The 20,530-nt window shown below is 33.1% G+C and overlaps 1 protein-coding gene and 2 pseudogenes across 1 annotated transcript; all 3 read right to left on the bottom strand.

Moving 5' to 3' along the window:
- Positions 2,463–3,891, bottom strand: LOC18587079 (annotated as a pseudogene).
- On the bottom strand, positions 4,733–10,925 carry LOC108663641 (annotated as a pseudogene).
- On the bottom strand, positions 19,301–19,879 carry LOC108663640. The gene has a single exon (XM_018128872.1). It carries the CDS (start codon positions 19,877–19,879, stop codon positions 19,301–19,303), a length of 579 nt encoding a protein of 192 aa, XP_017984361.1.

Genomic DNA, 20,530 nt, shown 5'->3' with positions numbered 1-20,530 from the left:
GAATTGTTGGTTAAATGCTTGGTCAATCACTCAATTCAGACTAGAACCAACCACATTCACTAAGTGAAGGTTCAAATATGCAAAATACCTTCATTTATGCACATGATTTCCAAAGTTATTGGTATTTGAAAATTTTGAAAATTATGGAGGATTGTTGGTGTATTTGCAAACTCAAAGGTTATGTCACATAATGAAAAGCTATCTTAACTCAAAGGTTATGTTACATAAAGTGATATAGAGTGGCTATTAGATTACAGGCACATTTTTAATGTGAATGGCTATATCTCTTGGTAAAATCACATCCAATGTTTATGAGACAAATTGAAAAGGTTATGTCACATAAAGTGATATAGTGTTGCTATTGGATTGTAGGTAGGTTTTTAATGTGAATGGCTATATCTCTTAGTAAAATGACATCCAATGGTTATGAGACAAATTGAAAAAAAACATCATAGCTCAAAAGTTTAAATATGAAAAATTATCATTTCAAGTTATAGCTCAAAGATTATGTTTTATGGAATAAATGGTTATCCTTTCATAAGGTGATTATTGAAACAATATCTTTATTCAAAAGTTGTGTTTTACAAAATGTAAAGATGTCTTTCAGACAAAGTTGTACCTTGATGAAAGGATTGTGTCCTTAAAGAAGAGACACTTGCAAGCCCATATAAAGGACTTGTTGCCAATCATTTTGATGCAAAAAAAAAAAAACACAAATAAAATATTAGCACAAAATCGAGAGCAATACAAGTGTTATGCTCTGAAATTAAACATAAACATTTAAGCTCCCATCATCTATCAAAGGAATCCAAATTACTTATAATCTAGTTGCTGTAAAAAGTAAGTTCTAAGGCCAAACAACTTTGCAAACCTTTGGGTGTATGTCGCAATCTACTCTTGTACAGTGCAAAGACAAAGTTAGACGTTAGCTTCATTGTATCCCTAATGCTATTTGCATAATTCCCTTTGTGCATATAGAGCGGTGGAGGTGGAATAAGTTTTAAAGATAGTGTTTATTAAAAAACTCATCTTAAAGTCAATTTTATCTGTTCTTTGAATTCCATCTAAACCTCATTTGCGCCAATACATGCTTTTTCATTAATGGCTGCAACTGAAGAGGCTTTGGCTACATATGCTTACACCAAGTGTTTGTTGGCTTTATGAAACATATGCCTATACCAGTGTACCTTTAGATGCGGTTGTTGGCTTAACCATCGTATTTAATGGCCATACAGTACTACTATCGATTTAAAGTTTAGAAGCAAAGCCTTTCTTTATTGATGGCCATGGTCGCTGGCTGTGACCTGGCTATTTTATTTTATCGCAGAGCAAGTCGTCCTCTTCACTCAATTTTTATTATTTTTTACAGATTCATTACTATGGATGACATACGTGAAATTCAACTATTTATTTTGTTTCTTAAGTTCAGTGAAAAGGATAAATTCCTATTTATGAAACATAAATGGTTTTGGGAGTACAATCACGCACGAAAAACAAATATTTATTGATTACATATTTAATTTTATTTCTTTTATTATAATTTAATTTTTTTCTTTTTTATACTTATTATTTTAATATTAAAAAATTTTTCTACATTATCTTAATAGTGTTGGCGAAAATTAAGAAGAATCTTCTCACTTCAAAAATATTTTTAAAAAATCACTTTTTTGATTGAAGACACTTTAGGGTCGCATTAATTTTTGTAAGAGGTTTGGATTAAATTTTTCATTCATTCCTTGTTTCCATTTTTCTTTCCTTAAAATTTTTTACTTAATCTAGTTTTTTTAAAAAAATTATTTTTTGGATTACCATTAGAGGTTGGGATACTTGGATAGCTTGAGGTTTGTAACAATCTAAGCTCATTTGGGAGACAATTTTGACATTCTTGGTAAAAAGAGTAAATGGTGATAAGGAAATAGAACTAATTATAAAATTCTATAAATATTTGTCAAGGTTAAAATATTTTAACACATGATCGATTGGTATCGTTTCTTGAACTGGATTTACAAATATGCTAATACTTTCTTTGCATGTAATCATACTTCCAAAATCAATTTTATTTCATAGATTGGAACTTATCTTTCTCAATGAACTTAAGTAAAGTTTATGATTTCATTCGAAAAGATAGATTCAATTAAGTGATTAATCATGCATAGACAAAAAAAAAAAAAACATTGATGATAACTATTCTGTAATTAAGTGATTGAATTCTCAAACTCACATGTTGCAACAATCTAAGTATCTACCTTGAAAATCATCTTTGTGGTGGCTCGTTTATTAAATACCCGGAAATCTATTTGATAACAGTTTTTTTATTTAATATTTAATCTTTCACGTAATGGATATAATTGGGACTTTACTTTTGTAACCTTTAAGAAATAGCCAAACCATTGAGTCTAAGACATACTTTTGTCAGGTATTTGTCATAATTGATACTTATTTTATAATCAAAATTAACTTGCTTTCAAATAAAACATAATCTTTCATTGAACGGGTTGGTTGAATCAGCAACCGACTCTACATACTTCAATAATTGATCCTGGTAATAAAAGATTGACCAAAATCAAACACTTGGTATTGGCATATGTAGCCAAAGCGTGTTCAGACGTTGCGGCCACTAATGGAAGAATATAAACTAGATAACACAGAAAGTAAAAAGCATGAAAAGGTACCAACTAGAAGGAAATTACCAACAACCAGCCTATGAATGGAGATGACGATCATGCTTACTAATAGCTTCAACTACAATTTATAATGTGATCAAAGAACCTAACAAGGCAAATCATACGCCAACCCAGACCCACTTAGTTTTTCTTCAACAATTTTACAGAAACGTTCAATTGCTGATGGACTAAGATAATTGATGTGGTCACCTACCTCACCTTTCCTAAAAAGTTCCTTAGGTTGGATATGCAACCTTCCCATCGTTCCAGTCATGTTGCCCACCAAATCCTTCATATTGCTGAAGCTACAAAACGTTTTTATTTCTTCAATGGCCCCTGCTCTTTCCTCCTCAACAGAGAAAGGAAAGCCTATAAACTCTGCGATCCTCTTTATTTGCTGTATTGGGTTTTCTTTCAAGTGCTCGTACTTGAGAAACAGTACTTTGTGTGGTTTCTCCGAGCTCTCCTTCCAATATCCCAAGGCATGATCCCAAAAGGGCCCAAACCCCTCCTCCCCTCCTCCCCTCGACAAAACATCTCAAAACATTCCTCCAATGGCCAATCCGGACATTCTATGCCTCGAATGAAGTGCCAAAAAGAAACGATGATATCTAAAGGATTGCGAGTTACATAGACAATTCGACTTTTTGCTTGTTTGATTGATGATTCTGCTAAAACTGCAAAAGGAAGATGGGTGGCGAACAACCTTGGGGATGGAATACTAGTAAGATCAGGAATATGATCTTGACCATACACTGTAATCTCCAAATGTGGAATAAGCTTATGAGGGTTTGTTAAGTTCAAGGGGCTGTTGGAGAGCGAAAAACGAGCGCGGTTGACGATGGTGAAAACAAGTGCTTTCAGCCAAGTTGTGCCAGCTTTAGGCTTGCTGGCTACAATGATATCATCGTCAAGAGCTTGGAAATGTTTTTGAAAGGATATTATGTTTGGAACAAAACTCGAGCGGCACCAAAACCCTTGGAATTGGCAGAATGTTGGACCTTGTTTTTTGGTGATAATATGGTGGTCGTCTCCTTCAGCAACCATAGAGGGAGGATGGTTTTCATGGGACTGCTCTCCTTCCATAATTTCAAGGTGTTTAAACAAGGTTTTTTTTTTTTTTTTTATGTTGCAGCTCGCCAGCTATGGGGTTTTATTGCCACCAGCCAAGGAAAAGAAGAGTAGCTTTTCATAAAAAAAGAAAAAAGAAAAACGCAAGCAAAGCAACGATTTTGATGTACTATTTATTTTGTGTATAACCTTTTTTATCAGAAGAAGGTTGTTCAATTATTTACCTTCGATTACTCTTTTAATTGTGCTCATTACTTTTTTTTATTACATATTTTGGTGAAAGTAGGATACTAGTCACATCCTTGGGTTGTCGTTATTTTTGATAAAATTGCAAAAAAGAAGAGGAAAAAATTGATAGCGACGAAAGAAAGCATAATGCTGCACGACAAAAGCATTATTGAGTTGGGGCCATCTTCAATTACGAGGCCAGATAGCTTGGTGACAATGATGGATTACCAAAACCACAAAACTTAATCATAAAATAATAATGTTTTCCTCTATACATATCCAAAAAGATATGATTAAAATTTCAAAATATTTTAATTTCAAAGTGACATATTTTTGTGTAACACTAGACTCATCGGATACTAGCAAAATAATCCGCACTACATGATCGATTTAAGAACTAATATCACATTTTATTGTTGAATCATTCAAAAGATTTGTTGAAAATGACAAGTTAACATGTCACGTGGCAGATGACGTGGCATCAAAAATTGTTAACTGTATTGTTGACTAACGGAAGTTAGTCAACAATTAGTGAAAAGAGCTTATTTGACTCAAAATAAAAATTTAGAGACTTATTTGAATGCAATAAAAGGATAAGGGTTAAATTAACTTTCTTAATATAGTTCGGTAGCTTATTTGGGTATTCAGCCAACTATATTTCTCAATCTAAGTAATAAAATTTTATTAGATAACAGAACAAGTGAATTGATGTGCAAGGCCAGTACACCAACATAGATATAGGACCTTAGGAAACAAGCAATCAAACATTATTAAGAAAATTTGAAGGTAAGACCAGATTTTGTCAGTTTTTCTTCCAAAATATTACTAAAACGTTGCACCGTAGAAGGATTGAGATAATTAACATAATCACCCACATTATCTGTCCTGAAATAGACCTTGTTGCTAGGTGCTTTATCCCACGGCATTTTCCTAGTTTTGTTCACCTCCAAATCCTTCAAATTGCTAAAGCTACAAAAATCAGTTATTTGTTTAACAAGCCCTGTTTCCTCTTATTCCACCTAGAAAGGAAAGACTAAGAATTCTACCAATCGCTTTACTTGAAATATTACGTCTTGCTTTAGCTCTTCATACTTTAGAAATAACATTTTCCTTGGATTCTCCAAGCTTTCCTTCTAGTATCCCAAGACATGATCCCAAAAGGGTCCGAACCCTTCCTCAACTTTACAAAATAATTCAAGACATTCTTCCAATGGCCAATCTCCCGACTTTTGCATAGTTCTACGAAAGTGCCAAAGACAGACAATGACGTCCAACAGATTGCGAATCACATAAACAATTCGACAACTAGAATGTTTGATGGAATCTGCCAAAACTTGAAAAAGAAAGTGTGTGGCAAGGAGCCTTGGGGATGGAATGGTAGTGAGATTAGGATTCGAATCTTGCTTGTACAGCCTCAGCACTAAAAAGCATACTAGTTCATGAGGGTTCAAAGAGTTCAGGGGGCTGTTGGAGAGAGTATAACGATTGCGATTGGCGATTGATAATACGAGTGCTTTCAACCACGTCGTACCAGCTTTGGGCTTGCTGACAACAGTGATATCATCGTCAAGAGCTTGGAAATGTTTCTAAAAGGATATTATTCTTGGAACAATTGGAGGGGGGGAACCAAAATCCTTGGAATTGGGCACAAGTTGGAACACTTGAAGTAAATTTTTCAACAGAAGAAGAGAGATTTAGGGTTGATTAAGGCTGCTTCCTTTCCATGATTATAATTTCATTGATTCAATACAAAATGTAGATGCTAACAATGGTTTTTATAGCCCTAAACATAATATCATTAACAAAGGATGATCAAGGACATGGTTTCAGAATTTTTAGTCCGAGGAGATGGAATGGTTGTAAGAGGCTGCTCCTATAACAATTCTCATAATAATATTCAGTACTTCACCTACTAGCATCCAGCAATCTGGTCTCTAATTGAAGGTGATCCCAACTTAATAATGCTGCATCATGCTTTCCTTTGTTTTTAATATCAATTCATATCCTCTTCCCTTTTGATTTTTGCCCAAAAAATTGTACAAAATGTGTCAGAACAATTATATAACATTATCCTTTTACCCAAACACAAAAAAAAAAAAAGGAAAAAATTGATTGCCTACATGCTAATTCAAGCACATGTTTTGCATGAAAAATAAAATGTCCTAAAAGAATGGAATTAGAAAAACTTTACCCTTCATTAATAAAATGAAGACATATATATACATATATATATATATATATATACAAGGCTCGCTCGGAGTGCAGATAAAATAAATAATACAAAAGGAAGTATTCTAATCCTAGACTTTCTTGAAGTGCAAGTAAAGAAAAAGGTTAACAAGGAAAGATTACACAAAAGAATAATCCCCAAAAAAAAAAGATCCTTCAATGCTCCCCCTCAAGTTGGAGCATGAATAGTAGAAATACCCAACTTGACCAACAATTTATGAAATTGATCATACCCAAATGCTTTAGTAAATATTTCAGCCAATTGGTTCTATGAAGAAATAATCCGAGTAACAATAGTTTACGACTGAACGTGCTACCAGATGAAATGGCAATTTATTTCTATGTGCTTCGTTCGTTCATGGAAGACTGGATTGGCTACGATGTGAATAATAGCTTGATTGTCACAAAACAAGGGAATCAGTGCAGTGTGTGTCACTCTAAGATCTCATAATAGTCGTATCAACCAAATGATCTCACTAATGGTGGTGGCCATGGCTCCATATTTAGCTTTAGTGGAAGAAAGAGAAACCACCATTTATTTCTTGGATCGCCATGAGATGAGAGAAGACCCAAAAAAGATAATATAGCTAGTAGTAGATCTTCATGTCGTTGGACATCCTACCTAATCTGCATCATAATATGCTCGCAAAAACAATGAACCATTCAAAAGAAGCAAAATACCTTGTCTTGAGGTTCCTTTAAGATAACGCAACACCCTATGAGATGCATCAAGATGTGGTTGTCGTGGGGCATGCATAAATTGGCTAAGAATATACACTGCATAGCTGATATCTTGATGGGTGATGGTGAGATTAAGTAAACAATTTATTAGGCAACGATAGTGCTTAGATTAATGCAAATTTCACTAGAGTTGAGTGAAAGTTTAAGCTATTGCTCTATGGGAAAGTTGGCCAGATTGCAAATTATGAGACCACTATCGATTAAGATATCAAGTACATACTTAAGTTGGCTTAATGCAATACCTACTGGAGAATGTGTCACTTTAATTCCAAGAAAATACTTGAGTTTGCCAAGATCCTTGATGTGAAATTTTGCATCCAAATAAAGTTTCAACTTAGAAATGTGATCAGAATCTGTTCCCATGATGATGACATCATCAACATATATGAGAATTGCAATAAAAGACCTTCCCATACAAGAGAGGGTGAACAAAAAGTGATCTGCATCTGATTGTCGAAAACCAATGGCTAGAAGAGAAGTTGTAAAGTTGTGATACCCATTTCAAGATGCTTGGCGGAGTCCATATATAGATTTTCATAATCCATAAACCGCTTCTCCCTTTATTTAGCAAACCCTTGTGGGAACTTCATGTAGACTTCTTCTTGCAAGTCACCAAGTAAAAAGGTGTTATCAACATCCAGTTGATGCAATTCCTAGTGCTTAATCGAAACAAGTGCCAACAAACAACGTACGGTGACTAATTTGGCAATGGGAACAAATGTCTCATGAAAATCAACACCTTTAATTTGAATGTAACCTTTAGCAGCAAGTCATGCCTTATAACACTCAATACTTCCATCTGGTTGATATTTGACTTTGTAAACCCATTTTGAATCGATAGCCTGTTTACCAACGGGGTAAGAGTTGCAAAGTCCAAGTATAATTTGCCTCCAAAATGAAAATTTCCTTTGCCATGGCTTCCCTCCAATTTGCACGTTTGATTGCTTGAAAAAATGATTTCAGCTCATCGGTGGATGAGATGGTCGATAAAAAACCAATGTGATTGGGAGAAAATTTATAGTTAGAAATAAATTGTGAGAGAGGATGTACCATTGAGTTAGCCAAATGAGGAGATAGGAGCAACATGATGCTTGAAGGAGCAAGAGAAGGCAGTAAAATATAATCATAACTAGATAAGGAACGTGAAACTTGTCATTATCGTTTGCCTAAAATAAGAGGAGCTTTTAAAATAATATTTTCGGACTCATTGCCAAAGTAATAACCAATTAGGTCAAATGAGAAGGCGACTATGGTTGACAAACAGAATCTAATTGACTCAAACCCATCACTAGCAGGTGGAAAAGACTTATGTGGATTGGTGAATGAGGTGGACTTAGTCGTAGTAGACTCATGTGTAACAACTGGTGACTTGTGTTCATCTATTACAGGCTTGTTATTATGAGACACAAGCCTAATTGTACTGGTTGTTGGGTTGATGCCCGTAGATGACTAACTAAGCCCAAGCTGAGTGACATTAGGCACTGCATGGTTGAATGAATTGTCCAATTTAGCAGTCTGACCCAAATTAATTGACTATATAGATTTTGCTACTAAAGAATCTATAAATGGAAAAATGTCTTCTAAAAAATGAACATCCCACAAAACATAAATCTTCTTACTTTCAAGATCATAAATTTTGTATCCTTTTTGCCCACTAGGATACCCAACAAAAACACCCGATTTAGCGTGTGGAACAAACTTGTCACGCGGCTTGCTATTTATATGCCCATAACAAAGACATCCAAAGCTTATCAAAGGATCATATGTGGGACTCTTTCCAAGTAAAACCTCATATGGAGTTTAATTTTGTAAAATAATGAGTGGCATGTGGTCGATAAAGTATGCAGTAGTAAGACCACATTCACTCCAAAACGAAATAAAAAGATGAGCTCGAAATCATAATGCTCGTGCAACTTCTAGAGGATGCTTATGCTTTCGCTCAACAACTTCATTTTCTTGTGGTGTGTCTGTACAACTAGATTGACGTTTCATGCCATGATAAAAAGAATGAGTCATTAAGTCATCATGAGTAAATTCTAAGCAATTGTCTATCCGTAAAATTTTAACTCGCAAGTTAAACTTTGTATAAACCCAATTAAAAAATTACAGTAGATACGTTTTGGTTTCTGACTTGTATTTCATGAGGAACACCCATGTTACTTGACTAAAATCATCCACTATGGTTAAAAAACTGTAAGATCTAGAAGATGATTTTGTTTTGTACAGGCCTCAAATATCACAGTATACTAAGTCAAAGGCATGCATAGTCTTATTTGTACTAATAGGAAAAGATAATTGTGTTTGTTTTGCCTTACAACAAGCATCACAAAACAAAGTCTTCTTGTAATAAAAAGAAATAGATAAATTAGGAATTAGAGGAATGTGATTTACTGGTAGATGTCGTAAGCATTGATGCCATAAACTTGCATTAATTGAATCGCTGGCTATCAATGCCATCTCCCTTCTCATCGGCTCCAAATAATAAAGATCTTTTCACTCTCTACCCATTCTAATCAGTTTCCTTGAAGGTAAGTCTTGAATCATAAAAAATTCAATCAAAAAGTTACTGTACAATGTAAATCATGTGTCGATTTACTAATAAACAATAAATTGAAATAAGAATTAGGGTCTTCCAAGGCTTGCTCAAGGATTAATCTTTTTCTAAGAGCAACTTGGCCCAAAGCATGAACATAAAGTGTTTCACTGGAGGGAATTTATATTAGTGGTATATCAGGTCAAAATACCACGTTGATAAATAGTCTATATTGTGGGTTATATGATTTGTGGCTCTTGAATCTACAACCCATTCATCATATTTCTTATCGATAAAATTAAAAGCTACCATGTTTGCAGATGGGTTACTTGTTGATGATCCATGACTACCTAGTAAAGCTAGTAGCTACTGATGCTGCACAAAAGTCAAACTTGGGATTGGCGATCCAACTCCATCCATAGTGGCAACACAAGCAATTCCTGAAGACATGTTTGTTGTAGTATCGCTGTCCCATTGATTTTCTTAGGAACGGAATTAATCACCATTAGTTCTTTTACAATTCCTTTTTTTAGGCTTATGCCAATCTGGACAGCCAATCACCTTGTAACAATATTCTTTATTATGGTTTGTCTTCCCATAGTGGATACAAAATGGAAATTAGCTACACCTCCCATCATCATTCTTCTTTTGTTGCAATTCACTTTCTTTAGTTAATAAGGCAGTAACTTCAGTGATGGGTGCATGAGTTGTAGTGACCAAACATTACTTCTCTTCTTGTGTTGGAATGGCATAAACTCTTCTGAGATTTGGCAATGGGTCAACACTTAATATTTGTGATCGCACAGTTGAATATACTTCATCAAGTCCCATAAAAAAATCAAAAATCTTTTCTTCTTCATGCATAGATTGCATCCTTTTTGCCACACCATAGATACATGCACATTTGCACAACGAGACCTAAATAAAGACCTTATATCTCACCCTAAATGGTTATTAATTTACCCTAATAGCACGAGATCGAGGATTTCTCTTGTTGTAAAAAGAGCTATGGTGTGCTTCAACTCGTAGACTCTTGGCACAATTCCTTGAGTAAATTTTTCTTCCAAGTCTACCCATATTTCTCTTGTAGTTTCGACATGAGCAGCACTAACTTGAAGCTCTTTAGCAAGTGCATTTGTAAGCCATGAAAGAACCACTGCAGTGCATTGTATCCATGACTGTAAATCTAAAGAATCAACATCTAGTTTTTTTATCGTTCCATCCATAAAACCTACTTTATTTTTGGATTATAGCATGTTCATAGAACTATGCCTCCACGTGAAATAATTATCTCCACTTTCACTATGAAGTGTTGTCACAAAAATCAGGCCTAGATGATCAGACGAATGCAAGTAGTATGGAGAAGCGGCATCAATGACCTTGCTTTGATTAGCACTCACACTCACCACCAATTCTGTAGTACTCTTGCCTTTGTCATTGTTCACATCATCTCCTGCCATTTAAAAAAAATTAGGGTTTCGTAACTTGCTATAATACCATGAAAAATAAAATGTCTCAATTAAGAGTAAAAAGACATCTACTCTTCATTAACAAGATGAAGACATATACATACACAAAGCTTGCTTGGAGTGCAAGTAAAGTAAATAATAGAAAAGCAAGTATTCTAATCTTAGACTTCCTTAGAGTGCAAGTAAAAAAAAAAGGTTAACAAGAAAAGATTACACAAAAGAATAATCCCCATAAATAAAAGATCCTCCAATATTGCATCTCATAGAGAGTGAAAAAAAGAAAAATCCACTAGCCTACTACTCCTATTTCTACTCTTTTTTAATTGAGAAATACATGTCAATTTTTTATAAGATAAATATTTTTATATCAATTAATTAGGTACAATTTTATATGGTTAGTTGTAATTTATAACACAATTAAACCAATGTTAACAAAATAAAATATGCTATATATCAACCGTTTATTTTTTCTATGTACAGAAACCTTAGATAATAGATACCAATGATGGGTAATGATTTATCTTCACCTTTAAGAGTCTATGTTCACTTTTTAATTTGACATGGAAATTAAGAGAAAACACATTTTCATTTTAGTATATTTTCATGTGAAACTTTTAAAGTTTTATACTTTTTACATTTTAATATTAAAAATATAAACAAATTATTTAAAATTAATATAGAATTACACAAATAGTAATTGTTGTCGACATTTGTAAATAAAAAAAAAAAAGATCAATCTATGGCTAATACTGAAAAAAAAAATTTACCAATTCTTTTTCGTTATCTCAAATTTGATATACTTTTTATGTTGTTACTTCAATGCAAACAGTTCGATTTGCAAACTTTTTCTCCAAAAGTATTTTCCCTTGGATACTAAGTAAAAATATACCAATCATTCGTGATTTTTAGGAATATCTTCATTTTAGCCCATAACTTTAAAAACTTAATTTTTGAATGTACAATCATTTAAAAAATTTTCAAATTTATCTATTTTATCAAGCATCATTCAAATCAATGAATATGCCACCTCAATGGTGCATGGATGTTCATATGGTATAAACTTCAACTAAAAAAGTCAAATGAGTCCACTTTTTCTATGATATGGAAATCCAAGTGTCCATGCCCACTTATTTTTACCACATGGACATCCACATGGTTGGGATTAATATGACATGGACATACAATAAATGGGCTTCAATGTGACGTAGAGTCGACAAATTACGTCATATTTTATTAATAGTGTTATGAATATTTTGTGAATATCTATTTATGTTATCTATATCTAGATTTGGATGTAAATAGATTGGATTAACATTAGGATTTAATCCATCTAATTCCTTAGTATTATCTTTATCTTGTAAATTCTATCTAGTTAAGGGGTTATTTGCCAATAAATAAGCCCTTCACTTCATTTGTAAAGACACTTGAATAAGATCTTGTTACTCCTTTTAAATACTTTCTCTTATATTTCTCTTATAATTGTTCTTTCAAATTATATTTCATAACAAATTGTTCATATAATGGATAAATTTGGAACATTTCCAAAATGTCATGGATCCAAAAATTAATTTGTAAAGTTCACAGATAAAATAAAATAGTGCACAAATGACCAAACATAATCAACGACGTAAACAATACAAATCATTAATTTTTTTAAACACAATAAGCAACAATAACCCAAATAATCAACAATATAATAACAACACAAATCACCAATTTTTTTAACACAATAATCCAAAATAATCAACAACATAAACAAAACAAATCACTGCTGTGAGCTTTGCTTGTGTGATGTGAAATGTACTCAAAATTAAATGCAAAATACAAGTAAAGACTACGTGCAAGTATACACGATCGCAACAAGTAATAAAGTGGTAAATAAAGTGACAGTCCCTCAAGGAATTGTTTCTAATTCTATTGCTAATTACTAAAATTAAAACAAGCTAATTTTATCCAAGCACCAAATTTTGAAAAACGATTAAAACGTAATTTAATTAACTAATTCTAATCTAAAAAGTACAAATAACAAATTGTGGTGAAAGTAACAGTTAAATTGTCTAGGCTTATCGTATCTTTTAAGATTTCATTGGGAATTGTGTTTGCTTAATTATTTAATGTTAATGGAAATTGATGCTAGTCAGAATCCTAAAGCTTCTGTAATTCTTCGTCGAGATATTACACAATTGCCTAAGATAATTGAATCGCCATATGTCTATAGGAAACATAAGTTTTTTAAGCCAAGGTTCTAAAAATTGACTATATGTGGCAACTAGGCGTATGTCTACTCTAATTTCACATCAAAACACTTAAATTCATTTTTAAGTGTAGTGAACACACATTAGCCAAATCAAGGTCTAATTTAGACTAACACTCTCAAGTATCATTTAAGTACCCAAATACATTTAAATGGTGATCAAGCAAATAAATGGGCAATAAATTCAAATTTGAGTAAAAATCAATGTTTCCATAGAAAATAAGTAATAAACCAACACAACATTCAAGCTACGGATTAAAATCCACCATGAACCTTGATTAAGAGTTTTAGCTCAACATATTCAAAATATAAATACAAATCTCAGCAAAATGAAGAATTTCTACAAAAAGAGTTAGAGAGAGAAAATCAAATCTAAAGTGAGAAATTCTCTGAAGCAACTTTTTAATACCTCAATCTTTTGATTTCCTCTTCTTTTCCCTTTTTGGTTCCAACCTCCTTTTTCTCCAAATCAGTGTCTGAATTTTCATCCATTTCTAAAATAGAAAAATTGTATTTATACCCTCTTTATTGGCCATTTGATGTAAAATCAAATGGCCAATAATGTGCAAAGTCATGTGTTGGCGCCTAGGCACCCAAGGTCCTTGGCCTTTTCAAGGTGCTAGGTAGCACCTTCAGTGTCAAACCCGACCCTATAAACACATGTCATGACATATATACGCTAAGTAGCATGTTATTATGCTAGGAAAGTCCCTAAAAATAGACAAAACTCGGTATTATACCTAACGGTACACTTGAGTTGATTTAACCTCGAACTAGATCAAATAGAGAATTTAAGATGAAATTAAGAATATTAAAGGCCCAGAATGGTTTAATATGGTGATTTGGAGTTCGAGGATTAATTTGGAGTCAAACCAAAATTTTCACTATCTAGGGGCGAAATGGTCATTTGCCACCTGGGGACATAATGGAAATTTTTGGAAAAGATTTTTTTTGCCCCATTTGACTTATTGGAGTATGATTTTAGTATTGGAGTATGATTTGAGGTTAAAAAGTGAAAAAAATTTATTCTTGGTATTTTTTTTGAAGCATAGAAGTAAAATGGTAATTTTGCCATCCCAAGGGTAAAATAGTAATTTTCCATCACCAGGACATTTGTCCAGCACATGGTCATCCCTTATCCTCATTTTGACCATTGACTAATTGTGTGGTGGAGATAAAAAGGATTAAAATTTTAAAAGTTTTAAAAATGGACCAATGGAAACATGCCACATGTCAAGTAAGAATATTTTATTATTTTTCATTAAAAATCAGCCCATATTTATCCCATTTTCTCTTCATGTGGCCGGCGATGGTAAGACAAAGAGAGGAAAGGAAAAACAAGAAACCTAGGTGGGAAAATTAAAGGAAAATTGGTGGATTTCAAGGAATCAAGCAATTAAAGGTAAAATTTCTTGATTTTGACTTGTGATCTACCTTTCCCATGCATTTCTCCTTATTTTCCATGGTTAGATTTCATGTTTTCATGGTGAATTCATGGCTGCCCAAATGGGTATGGAGAGAGAATGAAGTTAGATTAATTTGATTTTAAGTTATGTTAGTGTTTTTAGTTAGTTTAGCATATTTAGAAACAAAACAACAAGAAAAGAATTCATTTTCCTCCATTACCATTATTGGCCGAATTTTCTAGGGGAATATTGGCTGCTGATCTTGATGTTTATTTGAGGAATTATGATGAATAATGATGAATTATGAGCCTAGAAAAATAATNCTTGATGTTTATTTGAGGAATTATAATGAATAATGATGAATTATAAGCCTAGAAAAATAATGGGAATTTTCAGAGTAAAAATATGAAGTTTTACCCACTAGGGGTATTTTTGTAATTTGCTATCGAGACTGATAAATTGCACCACACTGAGGGACATTAAGTGAATTTGGGTGCAATTGAGGCATAGAAACTGAAAAAAATTAATTTGGAGTTTAAACGGACGAGTATATCAATTTATCGATTAAAAGACCGAAATAGACTAACACCGTGTTTAAGCAAAATTTAGACATTTTGCTCTTTATATCATGCATTAGTAGTATAAATTATTTTATTTTGGTTTAGTACCAAAGTAGTCAACCTCTTAATTGTGCAATTTGTCAAGGTGGTGAGTTCTCTGATAAAGGCAAAGAAATTGTACCTGAGGATCGATAGTCGGAGTACTTGAAATTCGACTCCCGAAATAGTGAGTAATCTTATCATCATTTTAATTATCTAGAGTATGATTTTAATCGATTTTGGTGGAATTTTATGAAAATGAGTTTAAATGGTAAATTGCTATGTTTTGGGAGAAATTGTGATTTTATGAAATGATTTTATAATTTTTTTGGAAAATTGAATACTAGTTTTGAAAAATAGAGTAATTGGAGACCATTAGAATGTTGTAGATTTATGATTTGAATAAATGGCTTATGATAATATTTGCATGAATGGCTGAATTGGTATTTATGTTGAAATATATGAAATGTGTATTTAGCCTTGAAAGGTTGTGAATTACAATAATTGTCATGTCATGCTAGAATGAATTTTATTGTATGATGGGTTATTTAACTAGCCACTGCAGTATACGAGTTTTCATGGGCCAGCCTATTAGAGGGGCATGGTAAACCCCGTTATATCTTACCTCAGTATGAGAGGCGCAGATGGATAATTCTTGAGGCTAACAGTTTTAGAGTTCACTTCACGTCGAACCACCTCGTGATGATGAACTTCGTTAACGCCAAGGAACGGCTATATTTTCAAAATAAAAACATGATTTATGTGTTCAAAACTTTTTAACAACCTTGGCGGACTCGGTTGGGATAACCATCGATCAAGGTATCCTTGATAACTAAGTATGATAATGATTTCGATACGAGCCAAAGCTTTAAGAAGTTCATAAGCCATACTGATTACTTGATTTAAATAAATTAATTTTATTTGGTTGAAATAAGTTGAAACATGATAAATTACAGTTTGATAAAATGTTTTAATAGTCTTCTTTTACTCGCCTTTAGATATTTTAAATGATAATTGTTTACTCATTGGGATTTTATAATTTCACCACCCTCCTTTCCACCCATTTCAGGCTCAGGATAGTCGGTAGATAACTCATTTCATCGAGGATTACAATTGGACTGGCATCCTCAAAATATGTAGGTTTATCTATCTAGATACTTTTGGTCGTTCATGGGCCCACGTGTCACTGTAAATTTAATTTTATACTTCGAATATCTGTATTACAATATATATGAATTTATTTTACTTTTACGCTGTAAAAAATTATTTATGCAGTGTTTTTAAAATATTATTTTATGTGAAAATTGAATATTTTATTTAATATTTTTATTTTATTCTAATAGTCATAATTCCATTTTAAACGAATGTTTTAGACATCTAAATTATTTTGATTATGAAATATGTACTTTCCATTTACATACTATATTTTTAACTGATTTTGAGATTTTTGGGATAAATGATCAAAATACCCCTATGAGATAAAAATTATTATTTTATTTGTTTAAGTTGAAAACAGTTTAAAATCTTTTAGAACGTGGTATTTGGCAATGATTACTCACAGGGGAGATAAGAAAAATGGTACTAAAACCTTGCGAGGTCTTGATATGGTATTCGGGAGATGAGTGCCTATCGGAACATCGCGACGGTTGTCACGAGCTAGAAGGGAGTTCTGGGTCATGACATTCAGTGCCTACGCGCTTAGCGCTGGGCACCTAAGCACCTAAGCTGCTGTCCACACTGCATGCAATCTACTGCAGTCAATTGACTTCCTCTACATTTTTTACCCTAATCCCTTCTCAACTAGGTGAAGTGCTAAATATCAAAGTTGTAACTCTTCCTCTTGACTTTCCATAAGTCCATGAATCTTGTCAATTGGAGGTCTTTACCTCAAGGTATGCTCTGATTACTGTAGCATGGTCTAAGGTCAACTTAAGCAAAAGTGCATGATCCTTTGCAAATTTGAGTTCCAAGCTCTTTTGCACCTTCGCCAACATACAACACAATCAATAGAAGGTATAAACAAGGCTTAATAATATGAAAATAATCTCAAATTACTTAATTAAACTACTAAAGCATGTATGAAGTAAATACTAAGAAAAATGTAACAACAAGGCCTAAATTAATTAAAAACAAGAAGGCATTAGTCATTTTTAAGCTTAAAAGAATGCAAGATAACTCTATAAACAAGAGTTATCACCCCAAACTTAACCTTTTGCTTGTTCTCAAGCAAAAATTAAAAACACTTAAAGAAACGTGAACAGTGAAAATATTGAACTACACAATAGTTGCACCAATCCAAAGATCACTTTTAATCCCTTATAAGCTATCATGTTTCCTCAACTCAAAGCAAAGCACAAATATTATTCAAGTTCACATATCAATAGGTTGTAAGGTCATTTTTCAAATGGAATCCCATGCATGTGTGTGTGTGTGTGTGTGTGTGCGCGCATAGGTTCTTGTAGTGAAAATTATGTCATTTAGATATGTTTATGCTCATGCAAAAGTTCAAATTAGTCAAGAGTTTCATATATTTGCTCTCTATCTCTCTCTCCACTAATGTAGACTAACACTTAATTAAATATCTTGGGAATTTATCTAGCTTGTAATGTGTGGCTAAGGTCAAGGTATGATAAAGGATAAAATGTAGCTCAGATCACCCTAAGCACATGATTAATCTAGGATCTCTGGTGAGCTTTACTTTTCACTTCTTTTAATCACACCCTTTTTCTTCAATTCATCTTCCCTTTTTATTCATCAAACACTTTATTCTATTTTGGATTTTTCATTTTTTATCATCTTTTCTTTCGTTTTCTTTCATTCAAAATTTAACAATGCTAAACTTATGTCATTTTATGATAGGTAGTGTGGTGAGTTCTGTACAACTTTTTGAATTTTGACATCAACTTCACGACTCTACCTTTTTCACCATTACTAAGCCCAATACATCTCCTAAAAATAATCTATGTACTTAGGATTGATGGGTGTTAAAGTGAGAATTTTATTTATAGGTTAAGGCTCTTTACTAAGTGTTTAATGAAAAAAGGAAAAATTTGGCACAAAAAACGGTGACTAAGGATATAATTATATATGGTAGGCTCAAAAAGCTCAAATGATCTAAAGAGGACCTAAGTCATCTCCTTAACTAAGTGTAGCCTCGGATTTCACCTCGAGAGAAATTAAAACAAATTCTATAACTCATGACTTTCTTCAAAAATTAACTCTAGCATAAACGTTCTCTAAATATACACAATTATTCAAAGCATAAAACATGTGCTCAGTTTGATGGAAATTCACATTCTACAATGATGCTTAACAACAAAGTTCAACATAATAGTTAGACAATATTCACTCTTATGAAAAGCATAAGACAACAAGATAACTAATTTTCTTCATTTGATAAGTAAATCAAAATGAATGGTGCAACTAATCATAGACAACATTCTCATAAACTTTGCTGAAAATTTAAACAAAAGTAAACTAAAACAACTTGAAAACTAAAATATGACATATAACTAAAAACAAACAAAGCTTAAAATTTTAAATTCTCCCCCAAACTTAAAACTAGCATTGTCCTTAATGTTAAAAAGTAAAAATATAAAAGTCAAGAATACTCCCCTGGTTAGCAAAGATCCTCTAATCTTCCTCTTCATACTCACTATGTCCAAAGTTGTTGGGAAGATTTGTTAAGGTGACACAAATCTAAATAAGTAAAAGAACAAAAACACATTAATGGAAAAATCTGAAAAGAAAAAAAATAACTTCAAATAAAAAGATTAAAAGTTTCAAAAACTTGGGTTACCTCCCAAAAAGCGCTTATTTATATTCATTACCTTGATTGATTCGCCCCATTCTACATTTCTTCATCCACAACATATAGCTTGAGGCTTATTCCATTGACCATAAGCGTTCTAGTGGCCTCATTCTCTATCTCTATCATCCTACATGGATAGATCTTGATCACTTTAAAAGGACCAAACCATCTTGCCTTATGTTTCCATGGAAAAGGTTGAAGCTAGAATTACTGAATGACACTTGCTATCTAACATGATAATCCAGACAACTAAGAAGTGGTGAACAATGCTACTCAAGTGACTACTTGGTTTTGATCTATAGAGGTGGTAGATTTAACCCAAATGATGGTGCTTGATCACTTATAGGTGGAGAAATAAGCATACCCTTGTCCTCATCATCCACATCCATTCTAAAGCAACTAATTGAAGAGGCAAGATGCTTAATTGCATTGAAAATATTGAACTCAACTACCTCCTCTCCAACTTTAAAGGTTATCTTGCCTTCCTTCACATCAATGATTATGCCTGAAGTCACTAAGAATGGTCGTCCGAAGATCACAAGAATGTCCACATCCTCTTCGATCTCAAGCACAAGGAAATCCACCGGGATGTAGAGATGCCCCAATTTAACCAACACATCCTCTATAATGCCAATCAGGTGTTGAATTGTTCTGTCTGTTAATTGCAAGGTGATTGTAGTAGGTTGAATGTCTTTAAGTCCAAGTTTCCTAGTAGCAAACAAAAGGATCAGTGACACACTAGCACCCAGATCACACAAAGCTTTAAAAAATTTAGAACCATCAATAGCACAAGGTATAGAAAAACTCCTTGGATCCTTTAGCGTTGGTTGAAGCTTGTTTTGAATAATAGCACTACACTCTTCAATGAATGCCATTGTCTTATACTCACCCAACTTTTTTTTCTTAGTCAAAATATCCTTTAAAAACATAACAAATAAAGGCATTTGCACCAAAGCTTCAACAAAAGGGATGTTGATGTGGAGCTTCTTAAATACTCTAGAAATTTTTGAGATTGAGCATCCAACTTTTACTTCTGGAAGCACTGAGGAAATGAAAAATGAAGGTGTGTTGCCGGTGCATCCTTCCCTTGCACTTGTTTTCTGACTTTCCAACTTTTGATTCATTTTCAATTGGCTTCTTTTGTGACTCTTCTTGCTTGCTATTATAGCCAACCTCTTTCCCATTCCAAAGGAATACTGCCATATAAGGTTATTTGCCTTCCCTCATAGGATTAAGTTAGATATTACTCGGTAGGGTCCCTTGAGGTCTATTATTGACAGCATTGGCTAATTGCCTTACTTGAGTCTCAAGATTTTTCAACGAAGCTGCCTAACTATGAATAAGGGCAATTGTCTTAGCTATATATTGCATGAGCAATTCTTCCATGGACGACTTTTTTTCTTGCACTGGGGGTATAGGTTGCTATGCAAAACCCAAAGGAAAATTTAGTCTCGAAGCTAATGAAAGGCCCTAATTGTTGTTCTAAGAGAAGTTGGGGTCATTCCTCCACCTAGGATTGTATGTGT

Source organism: Theobroma cacao, chromosome 10, assembly GCF_000208745.1.
Source record: "Theobroma cacao cultivar B97-61/B2 chromosome 10, Criollo_cocoa_genome_V2, whole genome shotgun sequence".
Lineage (NCBI taxonomy): Eukaryota > Viridiplantae > Streptophyta > Magnoliopsida > Malvales > Malvaceae > Theobroma > Theobroma cacao.
The sequence above is the reverse complement of the archived record's forward strand: the minus strand, read 5'-3'. Positions and strand labels throughout refer to the sequence as shown.